A 13,650-nucleotide genomic window follows, 5' to 3' on the forward strand; every position below is an offset into this window, starting at 1 on the left:
TCAACGGAAATTATAAGAGTTAGGTAAGTGTTGCAACATAAATCGAAGGCCCAAAATGTTGACTCGTGTTCATAAAAATTTTAAGGGTAAGTTTATTTAATTGTTGTATAAAATTACAAAAAATACTAATGAAAGCTTAATTCTTTTTAATGAATTCAAATCCACTAATACAATTAAATGAATAATATGTAAATAAGCTGGTATAGCAAATTTCTGTTGTTTCTTAACATCATAATCACTTATGTTACTAGGTAGTTTATACGATATGACAAAAAATTCAAGAATCCCCAAGGAACAAATGTTTCCATTTTCTCCTATGTTCATTGAGCTATGAAATATCCTAAGCCCATTCAATGAATGAACAACTAACTCGTCGTTTTTCGTGACGATAAACCAACCACCTGGTTCACCTTTGAACCTGTCCCGGTCGATCGCATCGATGCGGTAGGCCGTACTGAACGGTGGCTTTGAGTATTTGACTTCCGTTTTTTACTCAATCACACATGTAGTATCACTGTTAGGGCGAGCTAGAGCTCTAGCTAACTAAGCTATATAGAGGGCTTAAAAGGCTCAACTCTATCAACGTAGCCTAATGATGCAATGGGGGGAAAGATGCATCGTGACAGTCAACGGAGAAGCAACTAGTCGTTGAAACCCGACGAGATTAGCATGACGAATGAACATCTAGTAAAAAATACAAAGCAATTTTCATTTCAAGGCAAATGTGTTACAATCTGTTAGCCGGTGCTGCTCGGACACGACGTGGTACACATTAGATCTATAAAACAGTCGAGGCATCTAAGTATTACTTCCAGATATCGTTCTGAGTTCAGCGAGTTCTAAACCGGCTGTTATTTCGGTCAACTGTTTGTAACTACGGAAGTGTTTGGAAAATGAAACTGTTTTTGTTAGTATGCGCATATTGCGCAATATCTTGTTCGGCATCAGATTTTGTGGACGATCCAGAAGTACAACTACGTAAGTGAATGCATTTTTTAAGTAAATGCATAGCTATCCGATAAGTATTTAAGTTTTTCATCAGATTAAAACGAGTCATTAGATTAGTTCATAATAAACATCAAAGTGGAAACAAGTACTTGATCACATACTAATGACTTGCAAAAGTGTGTATAGTGCATACAGGTATTATTATGAAATGTACTAAAATGCATTACTTGTGAAAATCATATACCACAGACAGAGGTCAATAATTACAGTTTAGAGGCGGGAAACGTTTATCGTGATATGACTCCGAGCGGAATCTGAAATCAAATAAAAAACGTAACTTGATTTTGTAATGTTGCCGATAATGACACATTTTGCAAAACCATGTTTAGTACGTTGTCACTCCCTGAAAATGCATTTTTAATAACCCCAGGAAAACTGGCAGTGACCAAGATATCCTAAATAGACAGATATGTTTAGTGATCACCAATTCGCTCACTTTTCTTCAAAATGATAGGGAGAAATTTTTTTTATTCAGTTTTCTGTGGACAGGCTACACATATTGTGCATTCTCATAAAAACAGGCCAATTCATTGATTTTTTTAGTTATCGTGTTCGCCAATTTATTAAAAACGCGGTTTCGAGAAAAACGCTATTAAAGTTGTCGATAGATCTGCGTGTGTTACAGCTAGTGATGTACCAAATCTGGTTTTAAAGTTTTGGGGAAAAACCCGAGGCTTTTTCCCGGTTAAAACGGTTTTTTTTTTCACGGAAAGATTGAGTTTTTTGCAATTCGTTGATGTTTCAATAATTAAATATTAATGTATATAGAATTTGGATGTAATTTGTTAGAGTTCTGATTGTGGCATAGGAATGACGAATGTCCAGGACACTCTGTTTCTGCACATTACTCACTTTTACTTTTCACCGAGTGAGTGAATACCTACCGTTTGAAGTGGAATACCCTTAAAATGAGTAACACGTAGGATAAAAGTGGCTTGGGCACGATTATTTTCATTTTCACTAGTCACAGTAACTATGACTATTGTTCGCTATATAAAGTTTATCTACATTATATAAAACGAGCTAGTATATTTGGCTGCGGACTAAATCATTGGCCGAAAACAAAAACCCCAAAACCAGCTTCGTAAAACCCGTTTTAAATATATTAGAATGCAAAAATCGGATATAAACTACAAGCGTGAAAATCGGACAGGAGCTTCCGATGTAACAGTTGATTAAAAAAGCCTTCTGTATAAAAGCCTAAAAAAATATCTATCCGATTCTTACAAAGGGCTTTTCTTTATCCGACTTTTAGTCTTGAATATTATGTTATGTGTTATACAAATTTTCCTGTGGGAGAATTATACTGGATGTTCACCCTTGCCTACTTTTCTGGTGGAAACTTTCTAAGTGATTCTTCTGCCGAAGTTTCCCTGTCCGATTTTTACGTTTGATTTTCATATTCGATTGTTACATTTTAGTGGTTTTTGCAAAGTATGCTCTATCCTTGCAACTTTTATTTTCGGTCGCTCGGATGTAAATGCTGGAAACTTCTTAAAAACGTTAAACGAACATCATGAAATCGATAAATCGAAAAAAACATGTTTCGGCCGGATTAAAATGATTTGACCCTGTTAAAACCCAAAAATAAAAATCTGGGAAGATGGAATTTTTCCCAGCGGTACATCACTGGATGTGTATAATTGTCGATAATAACAATATTCCAAACTCACACCATCCGATTTATATCTGTTGAATAACAAATACTCGCTACCGTAATGTAATTAATTTACACAATTTTTCATTTTAGATTCATTTTGATAAGAGGAAATATCAAAAAGATCAAAATTTGAATGGCCTAGCAGAGGCTATGGTCCTAGAAGGATCCAATCGAAACATGTTTTTCGACCTTCACGCACCTGCATTGTTTAACACACAAACGAAACATTAAGTTTAAGTACCATACGTACACTTATCACATTGCCAATCATCTACAACTGCTGGCACGTGACTGTAAATTCAATGTTAAGATCTCGCATGTTAAAAGTACATTGTATAATAATACACCGATCGTTTAAAATACTTAAGTCAATCTAGATAAAAGTTATTCGGAAGTTAAATGAAAGCTCTGGTAACCGGTTTTATCCGTTTACTGTGTTTATACAGGTAGGGGAACATGGGGAGATTTGACCCGGTTTTCAGCTAAACCTGAATAAATCTCTAAAAAAGTTTTCAATCCTTCCAAAGTAATTGCGATATAATGTGCAAAGGTATTGTGTGTGTTAATGATTTTTTGCAGAGTTTTTAGTTTACTTTTTCAAAAGTTATAAAAGTTTTTCTGTGATATTTTTTTTTGGTCAAGTCTGCCCGCCTGAGGAGACTTGACCAAGAGAATTTTGAAAAATCAGAACAAAAATAATAATAAAAATCAGAACAAAAATAATAATAAAAATAAGAAACACATAACAGAAATATTTCAAAACTATATCTCGCATTGTTATTTGTTTAAAATTTCTGTTATTTTAACTACTAACTATACTTAATTTCTAACACAAAATGTTAAAGAAATTGTGTTCTGTTATAATCTTGTTATTTCATTCTGATCGGGAAAACATGTAACCGTCGATTACCATTCCAAATTGTTTGCTCTGCCACAATGAAATGAGCTTTAGACTCGCTTGTGAGTTCCCAATCCCTAAGTCTGACCCTCATTTTGACTAGCAAATCCTCTCTCCATACCACCGAAGGTACTCACAGTCTCATTCCAGCACGAGCGGTATGTGTTTAGGGACCGTACACTAATTACGTAAGGTATTTTTAGAACATTCCAACCTCCCCCTCCCCCCCAGATAAGAATTCGTAAGATTTTGATGAGCTCCTCCTCCCCCTACATAATATCTTATCATGATTTTCGTAATTAAAAAATCATATTGTTAATTCATTAAATAAGATAGCGAAAACGATACTTATAGAATTATTTCAAGAAAATTCGTGACGAAATTTAAATTTTTAAATAATTTGGAATTTAAAAAGTATGAATAGAAGGATATTGGACCATCAACACGAAGAGTGTCAGCACTTCTTAACTTGTAAGGCATACTGTGACTCCAGTTCCCGAACAGAACAATGTGCCACCAAGCGTCAAGAAATTGATGTAACTGCTCTAACACCATCGACAATTAAGACGCTCCTTACGATGGCAACAATAAACAAAATTACATAATTAATTTAACAATCATATCCTGCTGTTGCAAAACACTTCAATTCCAGGTCCACCCTTCCTTGGTCATGATGTACAATATGTGCTCATTTTGTTTGATATAGAAAATGTTCATGGCACAAATAATAAATAATTCTTGTCTAAAGAATATTTTTCTTACTGATTTCATTTTCATACTTTTTTATGATATTACGTAAGAAAGAACAAACCCTCCCTACCGCTCAGATAAGAATTTGTAAGATATTTTGAAACTCCCACTCCCCCCATATGCCCTTACGTAATTAGTGTAAGACCCCTTACAGCGGGTTAGGGTATCGGTCGCCGAGGACAATCCACGGGTGAAGCAACCAAATAACAGCTGCGGAGCGGAAACATAGATTGTCAAAGTTCGTGATTTCGTCATTTCTCCGAATCAGACTCACTGATCGCGCTTTAATACGTTCAGCCAAGATACTGAACATTCTTTCTGTTCGTGAATACCAACGAAGTTAGAAGTTCGCGACGGTTCTAAATTTTTCTGTTTAAAACATTTTTTTAAGTATAAAAATTGTAACGAATAAAAGTAGGTGACAGATACATACGGTGTTAAAGGAAAAAAAAATTAAAAGTGTAAAATTGGCTAAAGCTAAAGACACGAAATTTGTTAAAAGCTAATTAAACAGTGTACTCACGATAAAAATGTTCCCAGTGAACCTTTTTGTCTCGGGCTTCGGATCAAGTTGGGAGGTTATTTCATGTAAATTGTTGGAAATTCCCATACAAACTTCGAACACATTGGTCCGGTAACTAGACTAGACGATTTCGATCAAATTTGGGGCAGACATTCCTGGTGGGACTATAAATCGACTCAGAATGTCCCGAAGGGGGCTTTTTCTCCTGTCACTAGTGTATATCCGCCTCACCAGAGTTAGTGTTAACTTATCGTATTAGGCAGGAATTTGCCTATGTTAATAATATTCGTCTTCGCTAGTGCAAATACAACATTCATAATCTCAAATTACTCAAGGAAAGCACTAAAGACCTTTGATAATTAGTTTATTGATTAACGCTATAACTTTATTAAACCCTAACAATTCCGAGAGATTTGCAAGAACAAGTAGGGGCTAGTTGGCGGTTGGGGTATGTAGGAAGAATCCCTTTTACTTCGTTTTTATTAAGCATATGGCGCTGTCTCTCGTTATGTACATCAAGTGATGTGAAATACATTTTCCGATGTGTTTATGCTACATAACGTTTTGTTTTGTAGAAGTTGTTGACGATATTTTCTTTTCGAGCACACTAAGTAAATTTTCGTTATTTTAAACATTTCGTGTTAATTAAGGTGATTCTTAATCTATTCCATGAATGATTATATTTTTCGATAGTGCGTGAAAAGAGCTTTTAATGTTGCTATAGATATTATACCTATCCACAAACGAAAGTTGTTTTTTCTACTTTTCTATAAAATATGCGGTTGGTGTAAGTTGGCGGCGACGAAAGTTAGCAATACTATTTGCAGTGCTAAAATAGTCATCAAATATATTTTATTTCTGGAATTCACCCCAATGTAAGAAAATCTTTCCTTGTGTATTTCGTCAACTCAGGGAACTTTTACTTCGTCCAATCACCTGAAGAATTCTAAAATTTGGAATATGAAGTACGCGTCTATGTCAAAATGCCGGGTATTAAGACTGAAATATAAAGCTAGTTAATATACAGTTTTAACGAGAAGACATTCAGCACATTGCATAAGAACGTTTGAAGTAATTGAATTTTTATTTGATTGCTTATTTTCTGGCGTACCGCTAACTTCCATACATAGCGCCAACTTACCTCGGGGTCAGGGTAAGTTGGCAGGTTATCGCGTCACATATTTTTGTCTATAAAAACAAAGACAATGCAACAAACACTTTGATAAAATCCATAGATGTTGCCAACAGTTTTCCCTTTTATGCAACGTGCTATATGTTGCACGATCTACCTAAATCAAAGCGGTAGAAAATGAATACTGAAAATACCGCTCTAGCTCCGGCCTCCCCTAATAATAAAAGCATTTCGAATGTTCCGGAATGAATTTCTTTTATACAGTAATGTTTCGATTATATCACGGTCGGTCAGTATTTTAGCGTGATATATTTGAAGCGTGATATATTCAAAACAAAACAAAAAATTACATTCAAGCATTAATCCATGTATTTCTATAAACAAAATGTAATAAAAAGTTAGAGTTAGTCAAAAAGAATAAAACATAGTAGGGTAATAAGCCTATTTTTGCCATGTTTCTATTTTTATACTACCCATTTGAAGCCGTTGGTTAGATCAGCGTTCGACATCTTTGCGCTCCCGTACCGTTTCTTAAAATTGTTGAACCACCCAAATCTAATCTAACATCAGTGTATTCGAAGGGACTACGATTCAGTTCTCGTTGTTTCAACATCCATATAAATAGTCTCATATTCAATCGTTGATGTTGTCCTTCCAAAAGAAAAGGTTTCACATCCATTCAAGAGAAAAAGCCATATCTCGGCATACCTACCATATCTTCCTATTTTGTTTTCCTCCTCATTGTTTTAGATTTTCCTGCGGATAACTAACAATTAAGCGAATAAAAAAGAAGTCGTTTTGTTACCCGCTACACCAGACGCCTTCTTAAGAACACGGCAATTAAGTTACGAAGAATTTAAAACAAAAATTAAAGGGTTGTGTACAGGACACGACCACGGTGACATTAAAAATGTAGCTTTTTTCAAGAGCGTGCAAATGAATTTTATCTATCACACATATCGACTCACGTTCTTGTTCACTCGCCTGTTTTCATATGTTACAATCAAAACATAATTTATTGAAGGTCTTTTAACGGTAATCTATTAATTAATCAAGTATCTCACTAGGTGATTGGCATTATTTGGCTGATCCATCTAGTAAAAATAGGCTGGTCTGTCCAGAAAATATATTCAAAAGAAAAGTTCCATATTGAGAGCTGTGATGAGGAAGCCCACGCCCGCCAACGGAAATATACAGATTCTCCATGAAATATGAAATTTCATTTTCCATTTAAATTTTCAATAATGTACTAATGAACTTAAGTAAACAATCTTAAGTTTAAGTATTTCTTGATCGATTAGTGGTGGAAAAAATGAAATTATTTGATAAATTACATTGTTATGCAACGTTTGCACTACCAGTTAAAAGGGGTTTTTATGCTAGCTTGGTGACATTTTTCTTGTTGCTAATTATTAAAACGTGTTATAACTCTGTAGTGTAAACATTGTATTACTAAACCAATTCTGCAGCGTTTTATGTTATATAGGTGTTTTATGTGGTAATAGGACTGACATAATTATATCTTCAGTACAGCGGTTTGTTTCATAATTTAAAACAGATTTATTTTAAAATTTAAATTAGTATACCCAACCGTTCTATTTGTTGTATACTTTAAAACGCAATTAGAACTGTGTTTTAAATACATAGGGTAGGACAGATATTCTGACTGGATAAACTGGGAAAACAATTTTAAGTCCAGTAACGCTTAAGACATGGCTTGAATTTGCATCGAAAAAGAACACCCGCTTCAACTGCTGCTGGGACGGTAAGTTCTGTTTTAAAATTTTCCGTTGTGTGCAGTACGAAACAAAAGTGTTTGAAATTAGAAAACAAAAAGTTCTGCTGGGAATGTGATTGTTTCCGATGCAATTAAACTCAGATTTTTCACGCAGGGGATACAGGCCGTGTAAATGAAAACCGCGTAAATTTACAAAAAACGCGTTAATGAAAATCGCGTAAATTTCAAAATCCGCGTAAAGAAACCTGAGTGTACTCTCCTATATTAAATACTACTCTGCTGAACAGTGCAATAACTACAGAAGCACGTTGTCAGATGCCTTACTGATAAAAAACATATAACCGAAATATGAAAACCAATAGGCTCTTTACCCTACGCAGCTACAAAGCACCGTAAACATGGATTAACAAGTTACAACGCACACGCATGCATAAAAATAAATATATTTTTTCAAACGCAACACTCTTAAGCAGCACACACCGTATTGAATTGAATCCAAACCACCCCGCCCACCCACTTTGCAAATCATTCTGTGACACCGTGCTGGTACCCGAAAAATCCGCACACGGCCACCGCTGCCGAAAATGCATAGCGTCTACCGCTTATTATAGTGCCCAGACGCTGCAGCCATGATCTTACCTAGGGTGACCATATCAGACGAGTAAAAAACCAGGACAGTCGAAAGGGTACTGCTTCCCCCCGTTACCTCTCAATCGACATTGCCTTCTCCGCATGTTTCCGGCAGTTAAAAGGTTCTGGGGTCTGGCAGGTAGAGCTTCGACAGTAAAAAATTTCTGGGAGTCTGGGAGAAAGAGCTCTGCCAGAAAGTCTTTCGTCGGAATTCGATCACCAAGAACTTTTTCGGATTTACACAAAGGCAGCTCTTGCTACACTACCATCAGCAAACGTTTCATGCTGAGATGGTCTGTGCAGGACCAGCGAGGTGTTTTCAGCACTAATAACACGACATTGACGTAAATTAGAAACATCAGCGATCCCAAGTAGCTTCCCTGCGCTATATCTGGCAATCTCCAATGACAACCATTATCTCTCGATCTTCGAGCTGCAAAACCTACCGCTGTTACCAAATTTCTCCGTTTTATCGATTTTTATAAGAAAAATGGCGGATAACATGGTGTAAATAATATCAGTTTGAGCCAGAGCTTGAAAAAAATTGACATCCCTGCATGAACTTGAAAGAAAGCAAAATTCAATACATGCCCGTCGCGATGAATGAAATGTTTGGTTCGTTTCCCTCATCATTCATTCTCCCGACACAGCGCATTAAGGTTCAGACATGTTCGGTTTCAGAAGCGAACTGGCTATGAGAGGCATTATTGAGCAAAAGTGAAGCAGATATAGATCATGTAGTTCACTTATACTCGAAAATATAGAAGATGCCAGCTTCTGCCTTTAAACTGTCCACATTATATCGAATGAATACTTTGGTTGGAATTTATATTTCCTCTGCACTCAAGCATTCGATTCTACATGAAGTTTCAGTCAGTTGGAAAGTTAATGAATGATGGAGGCGGTGAATCTGAATTTTGGTTACGGTAAATACAAGCAGAAATAAGTAGCTGATTTTGAAATTTCACAGCAGTGGTTTGAGCGCGACATTCCATACTCAACGAAATTATTCCACTATAATTGCTATTTTTCTTTTTATGGAATGGATTTCCAGTAAGACGAAAAAAAGCTACTAGCAAGAGAACTCAAGTAGAAGCAGAAACACCAAAACATCGATGTGTCTTTTCAGAGGTACCAAAGGGAATTCTTCGGGTCCCGGATTGAAAGACGATATAAGCCGAAAAGAAGCGCTGGTAATCATTGTTTCATCGATGTTGACGAGGCACTACTCTCGAGAGATTAAAAGAAACCATCGGAAGCCCAAGTAGCAATTTTGGTTTTATTGCACACTACAAGTGCATTCTAAGTTATATGAAGGGCTTCATAAAACCCCAATTGTTACTAGGGAGGTACATGTGACAGATTCGACTTATTAAGTTTTGTTTGTCGCATTCCGGTTGAGGATGAGTATACGTTGCAGTTATGGTTGCGGTCTGCCGTAACTGCGATCTGGAGCATAGTGCAAAGCGAAGACTCAATAAATAGAAATATATTAGGCTTGCAGGAGAAAAACCAGGACAAATTAAGTATTTTCCTCGACTTCCCAGGACACCAGGACAGTCAATGCAAAACCAGGACATGTCCTGGGAAACCAGGACGTATGGTCACCCTACTTACCCGTTCGACATAAGAACAAAAACTGATTCAAACGAGTACGCGTCACCTCTATTTATAAACTAACCGTATATGGTTTAGTCAAATAGGTGCGAGTGTGTGCAAATGCCAACGTTGCCGAAAATCGATAGCGCTTATTGCATCGCCCGGAGACGATGTTGCTCATATGGGATAAGAGGAACAACTGATTTGAACGGACATGCGTTGCTTCTATTTATGACTTTTCGTGTTTCATTGAGCAACTAAGCTGCCCTCTCTTGACGGCTGTGTCTGAGAAATCTGCCTCACGAATGGTAATTTTCCCGTTTTTCGTGAACTTTTTAATTTTACCAATTTCCAAAAGTCTACTTTTATTGGGGAGATATTAAATTATTACCAATATTTAAGTTAGGTGTTTCTGAATCGGTTGGTGTATGAATGATTAAAATCCAGCTAGTAATATCGGAGTTATAAGCGTGCAAACCTTACATAGTTTCGTTACATGGGAGATAGTTTAGATTTTAGAATGACACCTAGCCCCAGATAGTGGAGTAAGACATTTTTAATGTCAAAATTGGAAGCAGTCGAAAGATATTTCGACAATCCTAGTCATTGCAATAGCATGATATCGAGATTATTTACGTTTAAAGTTTCGCGCCGCGCCCTCCGTCCACGTAAAGGAACAAGATGAACAGCGCTATAACTACTGTTTCTACTACTTAGACCTCTAAAAAGATTTCAGATTCATTCTTAACAATCTATTCTTTAAGATAAAAGAATAAAAAAGTTCGACTTTTTGACCGACCCCATTGTATATAAACCTTTAACGAAATAGTCAGAAACCCAATAATAGGCTCATTACCCTACATGTAAATAAGCAAATCAATTGTAAAAATATCTTAAAAGTGTCAGGACATAATATGTGGCTTAATTGGATCACAACGTAATGTGGCTTGCCTTCCAAAAAGCGTGATATAATCGAGACAAAACCGTGATATAATCGAGGGTGATATAAACGAGTATTGATATAAACGCATAGTGATATAATCGAAACATTACTGTATCCTGTTCCAGAAGCACAAACTAAAATTTGTGAATACTTCTATGTAAAGTGTAACTGTGTTTATTTATATGTAACTTCGGGAATCGAATTTGCTTTTTTGATGCTGAATGTTGTAAAAATGTATGGAACGCTGGAGCGGATTTAGAAGAAAAAAATTCGGGAGGGGTCTGACATTTCGATTTTGGAACGAACATTGTACAATAAGTTATACCCAAAAACCTCATTTGATGATAATGAGTTATGGCGGTCAAATTTGGATTGAAATGATTTTGAGTTTGAAACTAATATAAAATTGAAACTAATTTAAAATTTCTCAACAAGTTGAAAATTTTCAGGGTGGATCCAGACCTCTAGGACCCTCCCCCTGTATCCGCCACTGAAGGAACGTCAACATCTTGTATAATAAAAATGTAAAAATGGTTCTATCTTTGGTGCAAATTTTAATTAAACAAAATCAGGATCTTATTGCTATGTAGTCTCGAAAATGACTTACTAGAATAGCACTGAAAAGTTACATATCTCTATATCTAAGATTCCACCCACTTGTGCAGCTTTCGTTTAATTATTTTTAATCACCTACATACATTTTCTTACGCTGGCATCCCTCAGCGATGGGTGTGTCAAGTTCAATGTAATCAGTTGCAAACGTATGCATATATAGGCAACAGTGAGTACACCGCAATCATCTTGACAAGTGCCGATAAAGATCGACGAATCAAGTTGTTCACCTTAAAACCGGTTCAACGCAACTAAGCGAACTTCACTTTTCTTCTTTCGTTACAGCATCGTATATGCGCATTTGCAATCGCGACGACCCTGAACTTGGACAGTGTATTAAGGAGTCCCTGCAACGGTTACTTCCGGAGTTGCATGTAAGTGATGGAAAGAGAGGGCAGAGAAGTGGCTGAGTATTTATCTATTGACGGCGTTGAGTTGTTGAACAGGTTTTACTGTAGTTCGAATTACTACGATGAAAATTGCAGGATATAGGATGTATCTAATGGAATTGTTTCATGTTACTAATTTCTGACAGGCCCGGTCCTGTCATACGTAATGGGAATGTTGAACAAATAAAAAACACCTTCTCATTCAGCTGGATCCTCGGGTGATACTTATAGTAGAAGACAATTGCAAGACTAGGTGCACAAAGATTTTCCTGACCTTATAAATTTCTTCGAGGCCTCGGATATTGCAATAAGATTTCAAATTCTCGTGAATGACATAATTTTAAGCAGTTCACGTATTTTCCAATATGGGCAAATGAATACACAAGAATTATTTTTGTCCTTTGCTTTTCTCTCAACAGACCGGAATTCCGTCAATTGATTTCCCTGCCATCGATCCCTTCAGTCGGGATAGCAGCTACTTTGAGTACAATAATCAGCAAATGCATGGTTCCATTCACATTAAAAATGCCAAAACCTTCGGCATGAGTAAGGCTCAAATTCGAAATGTTCGTGCCTTTGCCGATGATGACTCCTTCCGAATGGAGGTAGACGTTAGTTTTCCAAAATTAATCACTGAAGGCAAATTCAAGGGGGAAGGACGCTTCAACTCAATTAAGGTTGCATCAAAGGGATACTTCAATGTTACAACCAGTGAGTATGGTATTATAGCTTATATAATTCAGCAGTATCGAGAGAGCATTTACATTTGCAGCGGACGTTTCTACAACATGGAAAATTTCCGGCCGAACTGTTGACAGAAACGGCGAGCAGTACATGCTGATAGATAAATTTGATATGAGCCCTGAAGTGGGAGATATGAAGATCTACGCCACGGGATTGTTCCCAGATCCAGGACTAAGTATGAAAGCTGTAATTGTTTAGTGGATAATATTTATACAACCGATTATACTATTTTCAGACCAAGTAGCTCTTGATTTTGTTAACCAGTATTGGCCGTCACTTTACAAAGAAATGCTACCCGAAACGCGTCGATCTTGGGAACCGATCATGCTGGACGTAATCAACAAGATGTTCAACCGAGTCCCCTACCGGCGGATCTTGCCGAAAACGGAATCACTGTAACATGGTTATTGTATACTGACGTGCTATATAAAAACGGCGTGAATAAAGTCGAAGTTGATATTTTGATGTGGATGCGACTGCTTCCTTTGTCATTAAGGGGTTACATAGCTTTTGGGGAGAAAGTTTGAATTTATTTAAAAGCATAAAGAAATGTTTTTATTACATCAAAGTTATAGCATTCAAATAGTACATTTTTCAGTGAAAAAATAAGCATTAGTTTATAAAAATATATTGATAATTGATAATTGGCGGAATTTTCCTCCGAAGCCTTTTTGCCTTTCTCATATAAAGAAAGGCTATGCAATCACTCCAAAAATCGATTTTCCAACCGAGGCCTGGGGGACCGAGTGGCATATCCCATTCGAGTTCGTCGATATCGCAAAATGTCTGTGTGTGTATGTATGTGTGTATGTATGTGTGTGTAATAATGTCACTCAATTTTCTCAGAGTTGGTTGAACCGATTTACACAAACTTTGTTTCAAATTACCGCTCCCATAAAACGCTATTGAATTTTTAGTTGATCGGATTTGCGATTCCGGAGTTACGGATTGAAGAATGCGGTCACACAGCAATTTCCCATATAAACTGGTAACCCTATGATGTCCGAATGATGCAATACATATT

At 36.5% G+C, this 13,650-nt stretch overlaps 1 protein-coding gene across 1 annotated transcript; it reads left to right on the forward strand.

Annotated features, from left to right (window-relative positions):
• The first annotated feature begins 757 nt into the window (after positions 1-757).
• Positions 758-13,097, forward strand: LOC131681879 (putative beta-carotene-binding protein). Its single transcript, XM_058962969.1, has 5 exons — positions 758-978; positions 11,779-11,867; positions 12,302-12,593; positions 12,655-12,801; positions 12,862-13,097. The coding sequence occupies exons 1-5, from the start codon at positions 894-896 to the stop codon at positions 13,023-13,025; spliced, it is 777 nt and encodes a 258-aa protein (XP_058818952.1). The 5' UTR covers positions 758-893; the 3' UTR covers positions 13,026-13,097.
• Positions 13,098-13,650: the final 553 nt, after the last annotated feature.

The sequence above is a fragment of the Topomyia yanbarensis genome, chromosome 2 (assembly GCF_030247195.1).
Source record: "Topomyia yanbarensis strain Yona2022 chromosome 2, ASM3024719v1, whole genome shotgun sequence".
Taxonomy (NCBI): domain Eukaryota; kingdom Metazoa; phylum Arthropoda; class Insecta; order Diptera; family Culicidae; genus Topomyia; species Topomyia yanbarensis.